This window comes from Merops nubicus, unplaced genomic scaffold, assembly GCF_000691845.1.
Source record: "Merops nubicus isolate BGI_N331 unplaced genomic scaffold, ASM69184v1 scaffold12757, whole genome shotgun sequence".
Classification (NCBI taxonomy): domain Eukaryota; kingdom Metazoa; phylum Chordata; class Aves; order Coraciiformes; family Meropidae; genus Merops; species Merops nubicus.
The window spans coordinates 29,451-53,402 of NW_008618419.1; the positions used below are offsets into that span (position 1 = coordinate 29,451).

General features: G+C 37.7%; 1 protein-coding gene across 4 annotated transcripts in view; it reads right to left on the minus strand.

Annotated features, from left to right (window-relative positions):
- The window catches only part of RAPGEF4 (Rap guanine nucleotide exchange factor (GEF) 4), a 77,518-nt gene that overhangs the window by 17,929 nt on the left and 35,637 nt on the right, over positions 1 to 23,952 (minus strand). For all 4 annotated transcript variants that reach the window (XM_008943449.1, XM_008943450.1, XM_008943451.1 and 1 more), the window contains 14 exons: positions 23,163 to 23,223; positions 22,344 to 22,420; positions 21,095 to 21,241; positions 19,683 to 19,798; positions 16,421 to 16,509; positions 14,170 to 14,248; positions 9,659 to 9,809; positions 8,390 to 8,478; positions 7,892 to 7,922; positions 7,575 to 7,653; positions 5,881 to 6,027; positions 4,574 to 4,671; positions 1,480 to 1,605; positions 851 to 1,029 (listed from right to left, as the gene is read on the minus strand). In XM_008943449.1, coding sequence (XP_008941697.1) covers positions 851 to 1,029; positions 1,480 to 1,605; positions 4,574 to 4,671; positions 5,881 to 6,027; positions 7,575 to 7,653; positions 7,892 to 7,922; positions 8,390 to 8,478; positions 9,659 to 9,809; positions 14,170 to 14,248; positions 16,421 to 16,509; positions 19,683 to 19,798; positions 21,095 to 21,241; positions 22,344 to 22,420; positions 23,163 to 23,223 — 1,469 coding nt within the window. The remainder of the gene's footprint in view (positions 1 to 850; positions 1,030 to 1,479; positions 1,606 to 4,573; positions 4,672 to 5,880; positions 6,028 to 7,574; positions 7,654 to 7,891; positions 7,923 to 8,389; positions 8,479 to 9,658; positions 9,810 to 14,169; positions 14,249 to 16,420; positions 16,510 to 19,682; positions 19,799 to 21,094; positions 21,242 to 22,343; positions 22,421 to 23,162; positions 23,224 to 23,952) is intronic.

Consider the following 23,952-nt stretch of genomic DNA (forward strand, 5'->3'; position numbering starts at 1 on the left):
AAACAGGCAGTTCTTCACTGCACACTTCAGCAACCTGTTCAGACAACAATGAATGCAATAAATACACCATGAACTGAAAAGGAAGGAAGAGAGTAACAGTGATAAGGAACTGTAGCTATGCAGGGCAGAGTCATGCCCTTGTGCCCTCTGAAGTCAGTCACACACTTGCCTTTGACTTCAGTGATAAGGAGTCTAGGCTGACATCTTTGCTATGAAGGCTCCAATGAGTTTAAGTTTTAATATGAATAGAAGAATAGAAGACAGCAAGAACTGCCTGCTATCCAACCTCAGACCCAGCAGTTAATAACAAAAAGTGACATTCACATTTTTGGATTTTTAAACAAAAGTATGAGAAAAATATCCCAAGACCACTGAAGGTAACATGAGCCCTGTCATCCCCATACTACATCTCTTTGCTCTCCCCTTGTTTTTCCCACTCTGGGCAATTCTGAGAACAGCTTTCCTGAACTGCACCAGAAATACTTCTGTTCTCAGGAAAATTAAAGCTCAGTTTTGTTAATATTTACTGATTTGCATATTAACATTTACCAATGCATGTAAGGGTAAACGAAGGCTTCTCCTAATGAACTGAAATATATTTACTCACAAATTTAATGTGAAAACATGGCCCTAAGAGATCACAGATCAAGACGCAATGGAGAGTAGGACAGGAATGAAAAACATCTATTAACAAGATTCTATACAGCCCTGTAAGGAAATGGTTAGAATTACAAAACAGAGAATATTTTACCCACTACTGTGTGTGACTGTATGAAAATAAAACAGAAAACTAACAACACGTTGACTATACTGAACTTCATTTCCACCTCACAGATGATTGTATACTTACTGGGCTGCTATCTTAATATACTTCTTTAACAGCTGAACACGTTTGCTGAGTTGAGAGCAAAGACAAATCTCCGTGACCACCCAGAACTGAATTTCATTAAATCTTCTTAAAAACAAGTCGAGATTTGCTGTGGTCTTCTTAAAATTGTGCCTTCCAAAAGTGTGATAGATCAATTCCAGCTAGGAAAAAAAAAAGTTTGTGATTTTTTTTTCTTTAGAAATCTAATTTTTTGGACAGAGCAAAGAGGCTAAGAATGACCAGGTAAGTACCTAGCCTGAAACTTGCTCTGCAGTTCACATTTATTGCTGTATGGATGACAAGGATTCATGTTGCAAATCCAGTGGACAGTAGCTGAGGCATACTAAAAGCATAACTACAGACTACATAAAAATACCGTAAAACATACAAAAGTAATTCAATAAGCAGCACATGTTCAGGAGACGTTTATTTTTGCATTCTGCCTATAAAATTAAGAATGCCTTGCACTTTCAAAATATGTAGTTGGCTTTATTGTAGTATTTTTGAAAATCAAGCTTTGAGAAAGTTTTGCAAATAATGCACAAACCTATAATATACAACTAAACATTTTCTAACAGATTCTAATCTGTCGAACAGATAGATCCTCATACCTCATGCACACAGTTGAAGAGCTCCCAGTCATAAATTGTCATCTGATGTGCTAAATCTTTGGAGCTCATCAGTTCAAATGTTCCTACTGTACCAGCAGATGGTCCTTCTTGTTCTGGTAATGGTGCCTACAAATGGAAAAAGGGTATAAAAAAATTTTAGAAAAACTAAATTGCATGAGTGGTGCTTTTCTTTCACAATGTTTCTTAATTTTTTCTCATTGTGATCACTTTCCTAAGCATGTGTCTAATAGTAAATCTGAAATTTGCTTTTAACCACAGGCTGGCATTAGGAAATGAGAAGCCCTGTGCAAAATCAGTATCCACTAAGCACAGGATAGTTAGGAAAATTGTGAAAGCTTTTCAGAGGCACTCTAAGGAATTAAAACAGACTGTTCTCAGTGTGTTATTTTTAGCATTGTTCTAAAATTTGAAGCCAGAAATAAATATTTCAATACACGTTGTGCTAACCAAAGCATGTCTGTTTGTTTAGGAGCATAGGTCTTTCCACAAAGCTTTTGTTACCAGTTTCCTTTTTCACATACACACATAACTAGGCCACAAAGCACAAGCCATACTTCAGAAATCTGCCATGATTGCAAGATCTTCTGATCATTTATAAAATAAGCCTCATGCTTTCTCTCTGACAATACAGGGATGTATTATTTGTGACTGCAAAACTCCTGGCTATGCTAATTAAAATGATATGCACACAGTCTTGTGAGAAACAATCCTGTAAAACATTCAAGTATAAAACATTTTTGAGAGACACTTCCATACCACCCAATAAATGAGATGTGATCTACAGTTTTGCACACAAGTAAATCTTATATTAAAGTTTTAAAACATGGCTTGAGATCGTCAGATGTGAAGTAATCTCTTGTATATATTAGGGTCAAAGTGTTTGAACAAGCGCTGCTAAAATACCAACAAACAACCCTCTTGCAAATTCAAATGCATTACACCAGTGAAGCTTCCACGTTTTAATTGTTTTGTTTCCAGGAGAGGGCAGTAGAGTTCACTTACAAATTTATTTCCCAATTTCTCACAAGGTCTTTGTTATATAATTATGGAGCAGGGAATTGTTAACAGGCTCCTTTCTGAGTACAAACTCAACACAGTCTGCAAGATTAACAGGCCATATTTATATACTGCAATATCAAAAATAAGCTTACTAAATGAATCTCCTTTTATATAAAAATATTATATTACCAACAGAAAAAGGATTGACTGGATTAATATGTCAAATCACTTTTTCAGTAATACACAGTATATAGGAGCTTTATTTCTGTGTGAGTTCCTGCTTTTTACTCTAGGGAAAACTTGTCTTTCAAATATAATCATAACACAAATGAATTAAAAATTAATAAACTAAACCATAGGCATTATTACCTTGAAAGCTCCATCTACAATTTAAGAAAACAGCATATATACACAAAGTATTAACTTAAAAAAATCAAGACACTCATGAATCTTATAGCAGCCTACAGATTCCTCTGAACTGGGATTGGAACAAACACAAAATGTCTTTAGTTTCAGACAGAGTATGAATTAAAAAGCCGTTTTGTGCAGAAAATCCTCATTTGTAGAAATCTGTGGAAAGAGAATTGCCCATAGATTGAAAGAGGGCTCTTTTCCCCTATTTTGAAACAAACAAAACATAGCTGTTACCATAACAAACACATATTTTCCAAGGCTAGGAAAGAAGCACTTAGATGTAAACTCTTTGCATTTTTGAAAATTCATCTAACTCAGAACAATTTTCACATGGGAATTGCCCAGAGTAATGTGAATAAATGACCATGCACAGGCAGCAGTCAGAAACTGGAATGTGAAAGGATTACACTTGGAGGGAGGTAAGGTTATAATGTTATTCAATTTGTTTATACCTCTTTGAAGAAATGCAGCTTAAAAAGGGATATATTCTGCTATGCAGTGCTGAGAACCTTTTTAAAGGTGCTGAGTTCCTCTCTAATTCCTACTGCAGTCAATCCAGTTGATGAAAACTAGCACATTGCAGCCCTGCATCTTAGAGGTCCCTGCAGCATTTTTAGTACTTGATCCATGGTAAACAGGACAAAGGAAAAGGCACTGAAAGTCATGACAATTTGCTGCCAAAGCTATGTATAGAACACAGACAATGCAGAGACATACAAAAGTATCCAGCGTAGTCGTACTGACGCAACACCCCTGCTTTAAAGTAGTGTGCTCCATGAGGGTACCTACTTGTCAGGATTAATTAACCTTAAGGGAACACCAGAATTTAATAAACTGAACAAGAGGTATCTCTGCATGGAACTACAGCATGCTGGATGTGCGTTCCCTGGTTACTAAATTGAAAGCAGCAGCATAGCATAGATTTTACCATATCTATAAAAGAAATCTGGCATACATACTAAGTGGCTTGTTAAAAGCATACAGGAGGCTGAAACAAGGCTAGGAGTAATAGAGTTCATGCTGACATGACTTGGCAATGACATTTGTTTTTAATGAAATAAAAGGAACAAAAAGTACAGTCAAATCAAACTCTGTAAAAGCAGACCCCATAGAGATTATTAGAATTACTGTATAAACTGTAAGTACTTACAAACCATTGTACTTAGAAAAAAACAGACTTTCTACCAGGAATATTTTCTGTGATTCTACTTAGAATCAGCCAAGATTTTGACAAAGTATTTTGTGAACCTGAGAAATAAAAGACTTTAAGAAATTTACTGCTGGAAACAAGCATCCAGAATGCTTTAATTGGTAACATTTATCTTGAAGAATATATCCCTGTGGCCTCGAGGAGATAATTCTATAATCAGAAATTATGTGTGTCTTACTGACTATATTCTCCTCTTCCTACATGCTCAATGTGACACAGAGAATACTGGGATCAAGTGCTGTCATGTGGATCTCACAGATTTCTGCTGTAGTTTAGGAAATTATAACATTAGCTTGTTCAAGTTTCAGGGCTCAGCCTACAGCACTGTGACAAGCCCTTTGTTGTGAATGTTTGCCCTAATTTTTACCTAAAGCATTGAAAATGCAAAAAGGGCCAAGCATTCAAATGAACTGAAGAACTGAACTTTCTGAGAACTGCAGATATACATACCAGTGAATCAAACTGATGACGTGGGCAAGCAAAGAGCCGTCCATTAACACTGAGAGTTGTGAACACTGAAACATCGTGAGGTTTGAGGACAACCTTCTCTGCAAACATGAAATAAAAGATTGTTTATTATACGTATGTAGAATTTACAGCAGGACCAATCAAACAGCTGCAAAGATCACCCTTCTGGGAACAAGTTTTGCACAGTAAACCAATGTCCAGGATACAAAATATTGACAACAAAGCCCTCTTCAGTGAAGAAACATGAGAACAAGCACACCCCAAACCAGGCTCCTACAGAACTGCCATACAAAACTGGAATTCCAGCCCCAAACTGTACAGGCAGGTCAAGAAGCATGTGCTGCCATCTCTAGAAACTACCTGCAAAAATTCAGTCATAATTAGACACTCCATTCAGTACTCTCTGAGCTATAAGCATTTAGAGAGCTGCTCTTAATAGAAATTGCCTTGGAAGACAGTAATTGCCTATAGAGGTGATGAAATGCAACTGTATTCAAATCTTATTACAGAAATTCTAAAAGAGCATCACAGGTAAATAATGAAGTAACTTAGAAAACAGTCTCATCCAGTATGTGCTGGCTGTCAGCAAATCTGACAATAAAAAATTGCTGCAACTGCAAAAAGCAGAGCCACCTGGTGTCAATGCTCAGGAAGTGAGCTGGTTTTGGCAGGCATCACTGTTTACAAAAATGCCTTCCAACACAGTTCTCATTAGCTCTGTCTGTGTCCACACAGTCATACTCAGCCAGAGCACTTCAACAGCACCCGTTCTCCAGCAGAATTCGCCTTGCAGTTACTCTCCCACTTCCACAGCCCATGGTGGGGGCCTGACTCCTGACCTTTTATGAACATGAGGTCGGTAGACTTGGCACCAAGTTGCACAGTAGTGGTTTGCATGGCCAGAGCAGCCAGAATGGTAGTGAGCACTACTGCAATGTCTGCACTGCAGTGTTTTCTGCTGCTGCTGATTCATGTCCAGCCTGACATTATCCATGCTTGCCTCCTATTTCTGTTCTTAAAAACCTCTTACAAGTCTTACAGTTAAGGAAACTTGAGGTAGCTCTGCTCTGTAGCATGCAGATACACAAGCCTCTCCATTTTTCCTGTCTCCCAGGTGAGCTCCAGTCTGTGGCCGCAGTAGGGAAAAGGCTTGCCTGTAAGACAGAACCTGTGTACCATCCAAACATGCACATGGATATCAAAGCCTTGACTGAATTAGTCTTTCAATTGCTCCCAACATTCAGCTTCACTATAAATGAGTCGTGTTTAAAATGATGCAAATACGGTACCTCCTCCTGAACTCATCTTTACTATGATGAGGCCTTCTCCAGAACCCAGCTTATCTGCTACTGCGCTGATCACTTCCTTCACAGAGGAAGACACTGGCACCCGGATAGTTGTATAGGTTTGGTCTATGCAGTACACCTTAAACAGAACTAAAGAAAAAAAATATTGTGCTGTGGATGTCATATGTAACAACCACAGACTTTACCATACAAATTACTTTCACTTCAGTAAACACTCCTCACAAATGAAACAAATAAAACAGCAATAAATCACTAGCGTTTTAATAGCTCACCATTCCTCAGATGTTCTATAATTTCTAGTATAGAAATCTTTGATTTCCCAGAGCTTTTAGTAAACCATGAAGTACTAGGGTTTTAACATTACTACAATATATATATCGACGCAAATTTAAGCTGGCATTTTGTCATGTTCCAGACATCATAATATTTTAAATCAACACTGCTTTTCAAAACTCAGGAACACTGGCTTTAAACTCTCTTAATTATAGGAAAATAACTTTTATGTTTACAAAATAAGATTTGAAAATAGTTTTGGTTACAATCAGAACTTAAACTGCATTGCAACCTCTTTTTACAAGCCAGTATATAATTGCTGAATCAAGAATGTTGTAGACAATGAAGAAAAATACCCTAACAATAATACACTTTAGTGTACAAATTTGCTCAGAGTAATACATGAACCTAGGCCTCTAGCTGCCTAGAAATCAATATGATAGTACATTGTCCTGCAAAAAGCAACCTGTTTCACTCTTTGTAGACCTAGAAGAAACACGGCAAGTCTGTCAGGATGTCAGCTGTTCATGCACAGTTACTTCCAGCTTTTGAAATTTCTCTTCCGTTGATGTGATTTATGCCACCAGCTTTCTCTGCTATGTAGCTGCGCATTTTTCCCCTTATTAGCAAGGACTATCCTCTAATATCAAATTCCTTGAAGCAGAAGTTACTTTTTGTGATAAAGATGCATCTAAACAACCTTTGGGAGACTTGGCCCTAGCAGTTGCACAGAAATCCTCACATTTATGTCTTTTAAGTGGCATGTATTTTTGTTTACAATGAACAGATCCCATCAGCAGAGCTCAGGATTTTGTTCACATAGCAATGCTTTAATCTGCCTGAATTAAGGACAACATAAAAAGACAGTACAACTGAAGTGATACACTGCTGTAAATTTTAACCTTAATCTCTTCAGTGATTCAAACAATAGCAATAGGGCAAACAAGCAGATTGTTTTCCAGGCTGTGCCACAGGGCAGAGATCCATGGCTTAATTGTCTGCTCCATTTCTATCTCACAAAGGAGCTGTACATGTTGGCTCAAACTACACAGGGGAGGCAGAGTCTCAAACATGACCTTCAGCACCTACTACTTATTGCACTGCTATTATCCACATGGACGCTGTCTCTATGGGTTCTTACCTGGTTTGTTCATTCCCTATTTTGAAGTTTTTACATCTGCCTCTGAGGAAGCACAGTGATAATACCACTAACTAAGGGAATAGACTAGGAACACTTCAGATCAATGATGGAGAATGCTGGGCTAACAAAACCAGTTTGCTTCAGGCTAGGTGTCAAAACCATAGGTAGGTACCTCTGTTTACTTTTAGACCATTATTTTGAGAGAGACAAATTTATTGCAGATCTCAGTGGCTCAAGAAAACTTTGCAGAGAAGGAACTCACCTTCATCACTGCCCCTGATAGGCTGGCGTTTCTGTGCTCGGTCATCATTTGTGTTGAACAGCTGAAGAAGAACTTTGTGCTGAAGTTAATCATCAGGATTCACATTAATGAAAAAAGAAACATTACAGGGTAAATGTGAACTTCAATAGTTCAATATCAAAGGCAGGAAAAAGACTAGCAATGCAAAATTTGGCACAATGTTAAAAGCTGTTTCTCAACCTCTTGTTTTAAAGATCCATGTTTACTAAAGAGAAGATGCTATGGATTTGCTGTGCTAAAGCCTTTACTTTAGACAATGGACAGATAAATTATCTTACCTTCTTTTGTGGTGCTTTAGGTTCTTCAGAACTATAAAAAGGTAAAGTGTAGAACATATAATTAAACATTACCTGGAAGATTTTGTGTACAAGACCACCTATAGAACATGGACCACTTGTCAAATGACAATATCAACATATTCATCTTTGCTTATATGAAAGACTAGGTGACACCATTAGTTGATCTACGACCAAGGCAGTGAAAATACTATACAAAGTCCTAGTAAGCAGAAAATAAGCATCCATTTTAGTTTCAATGGTGTGCACATCATTTCCTGTTCCTTTTGTCAACCTTTTAATGAGAGTTTCATGTTTGCAAGAAAGATGTGGAATGGGAAGGGGCACAACATCCAAACAAGCCTGCATGCAAACATTCAGTCTTGTATAACCGAGTGCAATTCATAGAATGGATTTTTAATAGATAGAAGCAATAAATTTTCTTCATCTATTTAATGAGAAAAAGGGTGGAGGGAGGAAAGAGGCAAAAACTGTGCTTACACTTGCTTTACAATTTTCTCTAGCTCTGGAAGTTGCTCCTTTAGTGCTTCAATCATTCTAGTATCATCTGATACAGATACGTAAAATTCCTGTAAAAGATACAGAATGGTCTTTAAATAACTATAGGGGTAAATGAGCAGTACTCAGGGTAGAGGATTATGAGATGACAACTCATAGCTTAACGGTTATAAAGAATGATAATCTGCACAAAGGAACACATGCTGGGCCCAACCCTCTCTTACTTCTACTTGTTTATCTCTAGCTGACTTAAAGGAAGAGTTACAAATGGAAAAGGGAAGCCTGACAAGGCTCCTTAGCGCACTGCATAGCCACTGACTGCTTGTGCAAAAGCTGCATTTTCAGACTATGAAGGACTACACAATTGATAATCTTTTTTTTACCCACTGCTGTTGTAGTCCTTAGTAGTTCATTTGCTACTGAGTTGCTGACTGTCAGCTACTCCAGTCCACTACAATATTACCCTCTTTTAAACTCTACTCAAACCTCTTTCTGCCACACCTACATAAAACAAGTCCAAAGAAGGATCTATGTGCTTGCAAGCAGCAATTGTTCTTTAGCTTCTGGTCTAGTAAAACATATTATGCCTGCCTCCAAAGCCTGCCTATTATGAAAAGCTTTCCCATGTGGGCTTGCTGTATGTGCATCACACTTACGGCCCCTCTTTGTTCCCCTCTGCTTTCATCCTGGACTGTTTTCAGCTCTTTGGAGAAAGAACTTCCATTCAGCCAGTGACATATGGGGACGTGTTCCATAAACACAGCGTGTCATAACAACAGCAATTGTAATGACTCAACGTGACGTTGGCAGTGCATCTTATCGTAGAAGTACAGCGGTACAGCACCCACCACAAAGACCATACAACCAATGTCTGAGGAATTTAATGATTTTAAGGGATCAGAAGGTTCAACCTGTAGACCCTCTGAGCTAGTCATGAGAAAACACTAAAAAAAGGAAAATTCATCTATTGCTATAAAGCAATCTACTCATGCAGTGCTTTGAAAGGGGTCTGCAACTCTGGCAGATATTTTCAGAGCTCCAGAGGCTGACCGTGTTCAAGCGCTGTTGTAGTGTGTATATTGTCCGCAGCTAAAACCAAGAAAACAGAGTTATGAGTTTGCACTTTGAAATGACCTACTTATCTTTTAGTTCATAAAAGAATTCTACAGACTGGGAACACACTTTCAGCTTATTTTGCTTGGTAGGAACTTTTCAGTACAACACAACAATGATACAAAAATTTCTTTATACCTCCAAAAAGGCCATTGCTGCTTCATCTTCTTGTAGTAAATCTCCATATAAAGCAGCCCACTGCAGAACCAGGCGAATGACTCGCCTTTTGTTGTTGAGGGCATAATCCATTTTCTCCTGCTCTGTACCCTGAGAAGGCTGGGCATGGTAGGTGCCATGGTGTCAAGGAAAATGCTCAGTGATTGAAAATACCAAAACTAGTATGAATTCACAAACAACTGACTTCCAGCAAACTACTTTCAGAGTGTTCAAACGTAACTTTTGAATATATACTTCTAATTTCTGACTGCTGCTAGCATAAGGACTTGCGAATCTTTCCCATTCATACTAAAAAGTAAAAAGCATACAGGAATGATCGCAATCCCACCTCAGAGACAGTTGCTGTGAGGAAGCAGAACAGAAAAGACACTTGGAACAAGAGAGAAGAGGACTAACCATGGAGACTGAAGCAGGACACTTCTCCTTGTTCTTCTTTGGAGACAGTTGAAGTAATAGATCATTTTGTGTTTATTAATGATTTCAGTCTTCTATCTGTGATGAAGACTACAAGAATGAACCACCAGTATTATTCTTTTTATTTATAGAAGTTACTGTAAACCCAAGTGAAGTTCAGTCCCATTATGGTAGGGGAACCAGGAAGCTGACAGTCTAGGCGGACTACAGAGACATAGGGTAAAATAATAATTTCTGCAGTAGCCACATTTTACATATGAGGGAATCAGAAGTTTCTGCTCTATCAAGTAAAGTATATTTGGGACACAATCTTTTGTAATAAACAATAAGAAAAAAATGGGAAACATTTCATCAACTTTTTTCAAGATGAAGTTGTCAATATTACAAAAATACGCAAATAGCAAAAAGGCCCAAAGTAACATTTATCGAAAGCAAGAAAACAAGAAAGAAGTAAAGACACAATGGACAACAAACTGAGATAATTTCAGCCTTTAACCTATGCAAAAATGAAGAATAATCCCCAGCAGAAACAGGGTACAACAATCTGTGTGCCTACTTCTCACTGTGCAGAGGTTAATACGTATTTAAAGTGCTTCCCAGTAAACTGATGGATGAATGTGAAGTAAACACAGAATGAGTGCAGATACATCTACAATTTTTCTTCCTCGATACCAGAATTCTGCTTCTAGATTGTAATGAATAATACTGTTCCAAATGACATAGCAACATTTAATATTAAAATAGTCCAGCATCCTTTCAAGATGCACTTCCAGTTGCTCTAAGAAAATATTTTAAAATATTAATTAGAAATCAAAATTATGTAAGATATTTATTTTAAGCCTTTCATTTAAAAACATTTCTCTAACAAATACTAATAAAATATAATGGGAAGAAGTATCTATTAACTCACACTGTCTAAGTGATCCTCCTGCCCAAAACTTCTGCAGAGATTTGACATGCTGCCAGGGTTACTGGGGCTCTCATTTGACTGACAACTTTTAGAAATTTTCATTTTAGTTTCATTTGGAAAGGTTTAAAATTAGTAGAGAACTAAACATGTCAGCACATTTATGGGAGTAAATAAGTCAATGGGTCATAATAAATAAATAATATATTGTAAGCTATGTGCTCTAATGTCTCAGGGAGTCAGTTTAATATTCTATTCATGACATTTTTACCTTTCAGACACTGTAATTATTTCATGTATTTTTACTTTCTTATTAAGTGACTCGCCACAGACAGTGGTAATTTTTGTGTATTTTTACAGCTTATTTATATTAACTGCTCTTTTATTAACATTACCACAGGGAAAGTCAGTGAAGGGATCTGCCATTTTTATGGGACCTACAGGATGCAGCTTCACTGCAGACTGCAGTCAGAAGCAAAATATCATGTGTACCTGCAACAGGTCTCAGATAATTGTAAAATATTTAACAATAACAACATGGTTAGGGTTCAGCATATATATTTTTAATCATGTCTAGCATATGCTAGGAAGTGGAAACAATTCTGAAATCTGTTCTTCACTCCATGGGAACGCTTAACCATGTCAGGAGCAGTGCAAAACCAGCACCCATTACTACTATTTTGCTGTCATGATGGTTAAGAAAGTTCCAAAAACATCTATACAGAAACATGCTAAACAACTATCATCTACAGAGAGGAAAGGAGGAGGAGTTTATAATTCATAAGTATTTAGACAGTGGTCCTTTGAAGATGCACACCAGCACATACATTCACACACTTGCACTATCCCAAGGGCACGTTTGGAGGTGCTACTCTATTTCAAGTTTTCTTTGGGGCTTTGTCCTGCCTCCCTCTGACAAGCCGTAGCTCTGAGAACTTGTCCACTTCCACCTCTGTGTAGAATAGAGGAAAACAGGGGCCTTGGTCCAACACAAAGGACCGATGTCCTGATCCAGGACAGAGGAGTATGCCTTTTGCTTTCCTATAAAAAGGAAGTATGTGATTTTGTTTAAATACTGGAGGATCCATATACTGTAATGACTAAAGAAGAGTGGTGAGTAAAGGGAAAGCACAGTATAAGCACTGAATCTGCAGCAAGCAGTAATGTTACTTAGCCAAAATGGTGCACTCATCCACTTCTTTCAGGATTCAAGAATTTACAGACAACAAAACACTGCTGTAAAAGAAGTGAAACCCCAAATAATTTATACCCTCTTCTGTGCTTGAAAGCATTACAGTGATCTAGCTCTACTCATACTTGCATGCTGCCAGCTAAAATAGCATCCTAAGTGGGTGCAGAACAATAGACTTGTATCGATTTAAAATTAGGAGCTGGAGGAAAAACAGTGTCTCTAACTGAATCACCTTTCTTCTTTTTCTTCTTCTGTTTTAATTTCCTCACTGAGCATAACTAATGTCTCCTTAGTCTCACAGCACCGGCAAGCATTATTGTAGAGTGATTTTGCTCAAAAAGATGAGCTTTGTTAGCAACCTTTCACTTCTAACAATAAATTTCAATGGTACAATCAACAGAGCACAGTTTGATTTTTTGTATTCAGAATGGACCAAATAAACAATAATTCAACTTTAAGAAAAGCTGACACTAAAGCAGTGGGATACCAGTTACTTGCAGCCCTCATCCTCCTTTCTGAAGAGAATTAGCACGATGCCTGACATGACCCACTTAAGGCCATGGTCTTAGCCTCCTCTCCAGAAGAGATTTCATCACAAGGGAATACACATATATAAGTGACACTATCACTTTGATCTCCAGAAGATCTTTTCCCCTGTAAACAATGAGGTACATTTTACTTATGCATCTGATTTCTGCAGTTATTTGATATCAGAGGTATACTATTCTAACTGACGATAGACAAGTCTGAGTCTCAGATGGACTCATTGCATAATATGAGCTAGATAAATTAAAAAACCCAAAACAACCAAAGACAACAAGTGCTGCTCTTTTCTTCCCCTCTTAAAGCTGTCAGCAACAGCATTTCATAATATTTCTGATATCCAAAACTGTATGGTTTTGGAAAATGTGTGTGTTACAGGTGTACAATTTTCTGCAGACCAGTTTTATGGGTCCAAAGGTTTTCAAAACAATTACTGTCCTTGCTAGGAGGAACACAAAAGGATTCTCAAGCTTGCCAGACAGGGACATGATGCTCTATTTTGTGGTTTCGGGGTGTTAGCTTTCCCAGATATCACTCACCCCACTGAGCTTCATGGAAAGCACACTTTCACACCAATCGAATTCTAAAAAATAAATAGGGCATTGAAGTTATTATACTCCTATCAAAATTCTATAAAACAGAAGACATTATATGTTTACTTAATGCTCCCCGTCACTTGATAGCTTCAAGACACTGTGTACAAGAAAAATTCTCAGTGCCCAACATCTCCTCAAACTAAATGACTTGCCAGTAACCGACTGATGGATATTTCACAGACTCCTTCTGTAAAACATTCAGGCAAAATGAGAATCAGCTCTCAATGCTATCACTGTAAGCTTTCATCTTCTAGGTATTTACAGGAAATTGAAGTTTCTTGCAGTTTGTTAACATTTGCTATAGACTAATATTAGAAATTATAATTATTAATAGTAACTATTATAACAGCACCTAGGAACTACTTATTCTTCTACTTGTTTAGGCACCCATTTGCTTGAGGCAATTTGCAGCTTGTAATCTATAAAGTGGACCACTGAAATCACCAAAATATAATAATCTTAGATAAAATCTAGATGCTGTAGTTCGGCAAAACCAAGACAGACAGAAAGGATACAGGACGTGTAATCCAAACTTTGATGTAATTTCACCTGCCTGGTGGAGGGACAGTACATTTCTTTCCCTTTGGAACAGTAATCAGCACAGGAAAGATACAGTTTTCATGACTGTATCTCATCATGGGTATACACCATCCATTTCAGAATTGCTGAGCTACAGATAATTGTTAGTCAGACACTGAGAACCTACCCACAAGGCACAGCCTCCATAAAATGGGGTGTCCTTGACAGAGAGAAGCTTCAGTTGCATCACCGATAGGGACAGCTGTGACAGGGATGTAACTTTTCCCTTACAAAAGGATATTGTGCCATCAAGGCTGGGCAGAGCTGACTATTCGGCATAAAAACACAGTGCATCATAATAAAATCATTTAAAACAGAACCTGTGAAAAGAGAAGAAAGAAAACAGTCAGTTAAACTCTGCAAACAGCTTTGGGAAAGAACCAATCTAAGCTGAAATATTAGGCTTTTATTATTGTCTGCAGAATTTTATCACTCTTACGTTAACAGGCATTTACCTCTGTCAAATAGTTATTGGGCATAGCAGAAAAAAACCCTATCTGTGCTAAACAGAAACATTTTGATATACTTCTCTAGAAGTGTAGAAAACTTAGCATAAAAAGAATGAGACCTGCCATAACTGGGTACCTATGAAGGGCTGCTCCATTTGGCTTTAGGGAACTACACTACCAGACATGACATTTAGCATGTAAGAGAAGGTAAAAATTCTTTTTTTTTTTTTTTTTGCTGATTTCCTAGCAATGAGCAGAAGGCCTAAAAGAGGTAAATTGACAGTCAAATTTATGGTTTTATTTTGATTCAAAAATATCACAGCTGCTACTTTTACATTAAAATGTATGTGAACAATATGACTGACATTTTCTCTGGCAAGAAATAGCAAGCTATTTTTTCTGTGAAAAATATCTGTGGTAGCGCTGGTGTAAATCCCAGTTTTCCTTATCTTTGGATTTGTGACAACAAGAAGGATTTACAAAGGCTGGCTGCAGAGCCCAGAATAAGTTTGGCAGTGAGAATGAACTTTATTTTACTTTTAAACTACGCAGGTCTTACCGGGAATCACTGATAAATACTGAACACAGTACCCTGGGGTATAATTTCTGCAGTGCAATTTTTGAGAAAAAAGAAACATTTACAAACACTGTAAATAAGGGATGTCAGAAGAAATATAGTGAGATAACTGTGCAATATAATATTACATCATTGATTCCACTATAATTATTATATGAAAACATGCCTCAGTTGACAAAACTCAACTCCAGAAGGGTGGGACTGTTTCTTTGTGTAATATCCAGAGCAAAGTGGATTTTAGCTGTTCTTAAATTAAAGGAATCCACAAACTAAAAATTTGATTTTCCATCACTCTGAGCTTCTATACCCTAAAAATAGCTTCGTTTGTGAATTGCAACATTTTGTATCCCATTACGATACAGGCATAATCTTGTCACTGGATGTTCTGGGGAAAAGTTTCAAAAGATTAAAAAAATAATTTGTTTTACAAATATTTATAATACATGCATCCTATGAATAGTAAACTTGTAATTATATACTTGCAAGCTTAAAGGACAACATTCTCCTTGTAATACAATGTACAAGTATCTATGAAAGGGTCATTTTTATTCTTAAAAGTGGCTAAAACACACACTTTATAAGGGTCTTTAATCTTCTCGTTCAATTCTTCCACCACTGATGGACCACTATACAGGTTTCTCCAACTGAGGTCAGTAACAGATTAACTGAATTTAAGACCACCTTTGAATACATACTTCTTAGACATCTGCAATGGACAAAGAACTTGCTAAAGCAATACCATGTACTTTAGTACGGAAGTCCAACACTCTGTATTACTTTATCATAATTAGGAGCAATTTTTTGTACCTGACTAATTTTAAAAAGTAACATACTTACTAATAGTAAGTCAGCAAATAGGTGTATGATTAGATGTGAATTCTCTGTTCTCATTAATGAAAAGGGACCTACTAAGTGCAGCTGCAGCAACCTGCATTTTTGGACTTGGCCCATGGTGTGCCGAGTTCTCTTTTTAGTAACAATTCTTCTTTCCCTGCACATGGGTAAGTATCAAACCAAGTAATTTAAATTGTGATACTTTAAATGTGATATGCATGTAAAAATTTGGAAATATTTATATTAGCATAATGCAATGTCTGGAGGTACCAAGCTAATTCACAATATTAAGTGATATCCAGAACAAGAAGTAAGAGTACCATTGTCATTGGGTGGTAATACATGCTCTGTCCTGGCCTTATAGTTATCCATAATTAAAGTAATCACTAGTGGTTTGGCACCTTTTGAGACTTTTCTGTTCTCTGTGAATACAATAGAGCAGGTTAGGAGGAGTGGACTGTTATATTTAATTCTGGATTTCCTCGGTTTTCTCACGGTTGTTTCAGAGCAGGTGATAGTTCTTATTCTGGGAAAAAATACCACCAGCTGCTTCTCAAAGCATCATATTGAGGTGTTTCCCCAGCAAGACTATCTTATGCAGTAATAATTACAAGCCTTTGTCTTGTAGATACCTGTTGCTTCATTTAAAGTTGCTTCAAGGCGCATAGTTTCTAGAAAGTGCTCTAAAATTTTCTCTGGGGTTCCCGACATCACAATATATCTGAGGGAAGGAAAGGAGCAGTTAGTGTCTCATAGAAAAAACAGCTAATCAAGAAAATTTTGTGCACCAGTGAGAAGACCAGGACTGATTAGTGCCAGAGCACAAATACCTGCTCTGACTACAACTCTGTGCAGCTTTGGCCAAAACCACTCACAATCTTTATCGACGTCACCTCCTGTAAAATGGGAGCAATAATACCCTCCACCCTACCCAGAGAGTATGAGATGACAGACAGCCCCGTCCTCACACAAGAATTCCAGTATAACACCACCAGTTAGGCTGCAATCAGCAGAGCTGCACTGGTGCAGACCTGGGGAAGTATAATCAGAAATGTTTCTCCACTGAGTATAAGCACCTCAGTAAAAAATCCACAGTCATTAGAGGGTCTTCGCAGACTTACTAGGAGCATGAAATGATAACTGCTGTGCATCAGTGTCAGAGGAAGGAAACAACTTCCTTCAGCATCACTGACAGGGGTTGGTCTAAGAAGACAGAGGCAGATAATGAAATAGCACATCGCATCTTCAAATTTGCCCAGTGCCTTTGATAGCTGAAGTGAGTTTTTTTTAAGTGGATGAACTTTGGATTGTGCCATTTCCTGGAGTCAATTTAGGGTGGTAAGAGAACTAGTGAAACAGTCAGGTTTTTCTGCCTCATGCAAAATTTTAAGTACCAGAAGAATATCGTAGGATATTGCTAAACTTGTCCTGTCATCTTTTTTTCTTTCCTTACCAATCAGATTTTTTTTATCTTTCCCTCCATCCTTTCAGTCTTTGCATCTTTTTTTTTCTTTTTTTTGAGTCCCACTGATAAAGTATGAAACTTAAAAAAAAAGAGAGAAAGAAAAAAACCCGAGAAGTGAAGATACTCTGCTCCTGCTGAGAAATAAGTGGTGGAGCTGAGCTCCTGGGAGCTCCTCCTCACTTTGAGCGCTGACCGTCACAGTTCTTTTACCTGCCAACCCCTTTGGAAGAACTGTATTGATGTCCCAAGAACACAAACACTTGTTAAGCCAGTGCACATTCTCACAGAAATTCTAACCAAGTATCTAAGTGAGTGAAGCAGAGAAATCACAGGTTGCTGTACTCTGAATATGAAAGTGAAAATGAACAGTGAAGTGACTTGCAGGGCTGCTGCATTCATCCTGCACGAGTGTGATCACCCATAAAGAGTTAGATCATGGGAGTGAGAACTTCAGAGCTAGTCCTTCGAAGTGAAACTGTCACTGTTTGAAAGCATCGCCCTGGGAGCTATGTAGGAGCAATGCCTGCTCAGCAGAGGAGGCAGTAGAATCCAACCTGCAACTGAAAGGATCTGCTCCCAAAGTGCAGTTTTCCTCAAGACTAAGATGAAGCAAATGAGCTGCTTGGTTGACTGGCTATCTCAGGGAACAACTCTGGGATGTGGAAAATTTCACTAGTGCAAATGCTACATACCTGCTTAGGGAGCAATGCCAAAAGGGCAGCTCATCTGAAGAGATCTCAGAGATGTAAGCTAGCCAACTAAGGGCAAAGCAGCAAGCCTTTAAGAAGAGATCTCTAGTAAGCTTCTCTTTTGGGCACAGTGATTTAAAAAGTACTGAACACTCAACTAACACATTCCAGAAACCAGAATACATGTATAATTTTTATTTGGACTCTCAAGCATGAATGTAGCCACTTACCCTATTTAGTAACAAAAGAAACGAGAAATGTTATCTTCAAAATCAGTGAACTCACTTAGAAAGATTTTAAACAAAAAGACACTGCCAACACACTACTGACAAATCTGACTGCTGAAAAGCAGGCAGTGAACTTTCAAGGTAGCTTCTTCTTTTGTGTAGCTTAAGTCAATTTGTAATTCTTATCAGCAAAAGCTCCCTTGCCTGCACATTGATAGTACCCGAAGGCTGACCAAATGCATAAAATATTTACAGAAATGAAATTCTGAGCTTTACCTGAAAATATTCTTGGAATGTAAGCTCTAAAATACAGCCTAGCTTAACAAGGGACCATACATGTGTCTACCTATTTTTATCAAGTTCTGAACAAGAAAATGTTAAATAATACCAATAATGCTGGTGCAAACAGTTTGCAAGTGAAGTAGTGTTTAAAATATGTTTAAATGACACTTGCACTTTTGCAAGCATCAGGTATGTATCAGACCCAAGAAAATGGATTTAAGTCTAAGACCAAGTCACTGTGCATTGCAGCTGCTGACGCAGATCCACTGGCTGCAGTCAAGTTCTCCTCATTCAGAGAAAGAAAAACTTATTGTTAGAGTACATGTTTTCCTGGTAGTATAGTTTGTTTTTCTTATAGATCAAGTGAAAGATGAAATGGCAATTTCTGAAATACATGAAGTGTGTATATAAAATACAAGGAATGGTTTATTCAACTCTTCACAGATCTTCAGGAATTTTTACATTCAGTTATGCAGATACCATCGCTATATGACATCCCAGATCAGATAAAAACTGTACCCAAAATATCTCACAGTAAATTAGCTCTTTCTTTGAGAAAAAGTAGGGTTCAGAGTAAAGCACTCCTTGGTGCTCGTTTTGTTTGAGTTGTTTGAGCATTTCTGAAGAAAATTTTGCATCCGCTTGCAAATAACACATTGACAAAGCCTTTAGGGGTTTTACCAACATTTGGAATGACAATAGGTTCACTCTACTCTTATCACAGTAGTATCCAAACAGATTTGTACTTCTTCTTTTTCAGTAAGAAAGTAAAGAAAATATAGTGAATATTGTTATTACAATGCAAGCCTATTCTGTAAGATAAGCTGTGTGACTTTCATTGCGTGAGACAGCAAACTCAAAAAACAAAATGAAAATATCTGTACTTAACAATAAAACAATGTATTTTCCTCACATCTTTTACACAGTAGCTCAGCTTAATAGGGTTTCAGCATTCTCCATGTGCAGTCTATTTAGAAGCTACTACGTGAGATAAGTATTTACAGTGAGATCTTTAGAGAATTATTCTGTAAAGACATAGAACTGGCGTGCTGCTGGAAATGGATATATTATCTAGTATGGGGCACATGATAAGCTGATGATTATAAAAAAGAAAACTTTATATGCACTGCATTCTTCTACAGAAAGGGGAAATGTGCTATTGTTGGGATAATAATACCATATGAAAAGGTTAATCATTGTCTGACATTTGCACTATTGAATGAAAACATACTTGTGCTGAGGCTGTGAATTTCCTTGATTAGAAACTCTGTTTCCTGCTGGGATCTTCTCCAGCACCAAGACATCTTGGTCATGTTCTTTGAGTCTTACTGTATTTGCTTCCACATCCTGCAAGACACGTTACTTTTAATAAAGTAACTGCACCCAATTTGGCTGATTAGTTACTCTGAAAAATTACAAGCCTTTCAAACACAAAAGACTTTGGGACTGGTTCTTTTCTCCTATCTTTATCTACCTTTATTCTGCTTTTCTCTCAGGCAGAATCAAGAGGGAAGCAGTGGCACTGGGGAAGAGACAGAATTGTGGGAACGACTAGAGCAAGAACGATGTTAAAAATCTCTGGCTATGGCAAAAGAAGAAAAACTAGCCAAAAATCAGAGTTGTCCTCCCCCTCTTTTTTCATATATAATATAATCTCCTTCTCCATTTATATATGAGCATTATTATCTATAATAAAATCAATATAAATTAAAAAATTAAATAGCACTTAAAAATGGTCTTAGATCAGTAAACTGTCAGTAAACTTTTCATTTTCTACTACCACATCACAGTAGAAAAAGAAAAAAAAAAGGAAAATTATTGTAATGTGCACTTAAATAACACAGATGAAAATCAGTAATACCACAGGCTTTGACCTTCTGAAGTATCAACCAAAGCTAAATCATTTGGGAGTCTCCATGGGCAACCCAGCCCTACTGCCAATGGGATCTTCGTTGCCTTTTGTACAGTAAACACAATCTTATGTCATTTTTCTAGCAGAGTACTCTGTCTGGACTGGTTTTATTGCTGTAATACTGCACCTGTACACATCTGAGTACAGAATGATACTGGTTTTGACTTCCTATACTATCAATGATTGGAAAACAGCCTGTACTTACAGAATTTCAGCTGGACTTTGGAAAACATTTGCCCTAACATGAACAATTGTAAAATTAGTCTGGGAATATCTTTCTAGAGCTCTGTGATAAAGACGTCTGTGTATTTACACAGATGCAGCTTATTTAATTTTCCACTTGATTCTGCCTTGAATCCACTGAGTTTCAGGAACCTGACATTGACCTATCTGGGATAATGGGTGATCCTGTACTATTAAGTATGTGGATGGAAGATCACTCTGAAACCCTGGACAGCATAAGGCAAAACTGAGCACTTGGCAAGTTCTAGACCACAGAAATGTGAGAGGCAAAAGATCCCATTTGGTCCCATTTCATAGGAACAGAAAACCAGGAATGATGATTAATATATTATCTTCTTGATCTTCTAGACTGTCACACCTCTGTTCTGCAACTAAATACATTTCAAGCAAGGTGACCAGTTTCGATGTATCCACAGAAATAAGACAGACTCTAGAAAAATTTGCAAGTTCTGATATCACGCTGTCCGGGCCGCCCTTCCCACTCTTACCCTAAGGATCCTGTTGAAGTCCTCCTTGTCTACTCTCAAGAAGTGACAGTTGTCTTCACGCAGAACAATGGATGCTGCTCTGGGCGCATCATTCACAAGCGCTAACTTGCCAAAATCATCTCCTTCGTGTAGAGTACATACCACACCCTGCACAGAGCAAAACATTTACATGCAGAAACCCATAATTACTCTGGATTCTATTAAAAGTCCTTGTACAAATACCAGACCTCATAATCAAATACCAAAACAAATCTATTTAGCAGGAAATCAACAGCCAAGATAACGACTAGGAAACAATACTCGATAGCTGGTTATTACTATTCCTAAAGAAAGGCAAGAATAAAAAAGAATTGGTTTGTTCTCTGAAATTGCATTCAGATTGAAGGACTCTTCCAGCCTTGCTGAAGACAGAAAGTTGTTGAGTTGTTTGTTTTTTTATTTACAGAGGCCCTAAAAAAATGAGATGAAGCCTGCGGAAATAACACCACATCCTCAGCTGGAGTAAAAGCACTATTTACTCCAGTTCACGGTAACAGAGGATCTGGCCCACCCAGTGATGTAAAAAGTGTAGCTAAATATGGGTTACTTGGGACAGACTTAGTACCAGGGCCCCTATACTACATTTTGGTGAAATGCTTCGTGTTCAGAATAGATGATTCTCAGTCACTGAATGAGAGCACATTGGGGAAGTGGGACTTCTTAAAGACTCAAGGGATTGTTGTGTACCAAAGTCCTATTTTTTGCCTTGCAAAATTTCTCTCATAAACAGGAAATTAATAGAGATGTTTTTCAGTCCATAGTTTAATAAAATAAAGAGTTGGCATAAATCTAGGAGGGGTTCATCCAACCCAAGAACCACTAGTCACAAAGCAATAATTTTGTCAGACATGGCTGATGTGTGAGAAAAGTTAGTCACACAAATGCAAGAGAATATGGTGATAAAGTGACAGAGCAAAAACCTCCACAAGACAGAATACTGGCAAGTCACCAAATTCCAGCAAATGACTTTGTCCTAAAGATACTGATGTAACTCTGATGAATTATATTAAGAAAGTGTGTACATATCCTGAAATTATACAGCAATCAACTGGAAGTATAATCAGTGAAACCACTGGATCATTTCTTAATGAAATTACATTTGTTTTCTCAGACAAAGCAATTTTACTCTAAATTAAACTGTATTCTGTCAAAGTTTACTTTTAAAATTTCAACAATAATAATCATATAAAAAGGCTTCTTAAAAAAATACCTTGCCATAAATGACTACATTTACTGATCCCTTTAGGATAATGTACCAAGAAGTACCTTCTTCTCCCTGATTAAATACTACAAGAAAGAAAAAAGATTTTATGGTGAGAATATAGTTATTCAAAATATAAATGGGCCTGGTCCACCTCTCAATAATAATTCTAGGTAATTCTACATCAGTCATATTAACGTCTACCTTGAAAAAGATCATACTATGATTTTTAAAACAACTGCCTTCAGATTGTGAAAAAAATCCCCATACACTGTGGTAGTAATTTTATCACACTGATATGAAAGTTGCTTTTATTTTCCATAACAATTGCAACAACTACTTTATCAATACATTTCAGGTTATCAATTACTACTCAACACAGCAGATTTGGATCCCACTAGTAGCACCACGTTCTAACACACCTCTCTAGTGGCTCTGAGTTTGACATTCATTTACTAAAGCTTCTCAGTATAAACAGGTCTGAGTAATCTAATACATAAAGCCTTTTATTTTGTGCAGAAGTATTTTTTTTAATACAAGGACAATATTAAAATACATTTTAAATAGAGATTAGTCAAAGCCAAAAATCCAGACAAAAACACACTAAAATTGTAGGTGTGAGATATACTCATCTAAGGATAGAATTAATTTTGGTACTGTCTCTGCAAATGGTAGCAGACTAAGCCAACAACTCTTACCCAGGTTTTAAACACTGAGTGCCAGTCAAGTTTAAAGATCCAAGCTTTGCTCTCGTCATCTAAACATTAAAAACGTAAATGTTCATACCACAGATGAGAAAAAAGATCTGACAGGACTCCATTTACTTACAGACCGTTCCTGCTTTGGGATGTGACTCAAAAATGAGGACACCTGCTAATTCTCGCTTTACCTTAAAATAAAGAGAAAGAAATTACAGGTTTTATGTGCATCTCGCTCTTCCTGGTGAGGGGAAGTCACATAATATACCTTAGTTGCTGCTTTCCTTGTCTCTGCATGGTTCAGCACTCAGAGTCACACAGCCAGACAATGGTCTGCTTCAGTTGATGTCCTATTTCCTACTGATTGGCTGTAGAGAACATGAGCCCCTACATTTCCCGGCTCCAAATGGCTCACACAAAGGTATCTTGAAGATACAGGTCTCCACATCTTTCTTCATACACACACATGTGAATCCACCATTAACAACACGATGGAAAATGTCAAACAGTAACAGCTAATTTATCACAGAAGACAGCCTGCAATTGTCACTCCGTGGGCTCTGCGGTACTCCTGTTCTTCCCTGAGAAATCAGTGTCCTTCCCCTTACTGACATAAGTCTGGCCACTTCTGCTGTGTCGAGCTGTGAGGTGCCGCCATCTGGACCTGCTGAGGCCCCTCTCCACCTGACAGCTTCCCAGGCAAATCGTCCAGCTCACTACCTCCTCCAGGAAGTGGAGAATGTGACCCTGCCCTTGCTGTCAGCCTGCTCCTCTTTGGGTTTGTATTGCTCTCGTGTGGCTGCCTCTTAACACCGACTGGCCAGTTGCCTCTAGCGAGACCCTGTATACAACCAGTTTTCCTCCCTATAAACACTGTTAGTGTTACTTCCACAAAACAGTAGCAGCACTGGGGATCTCAT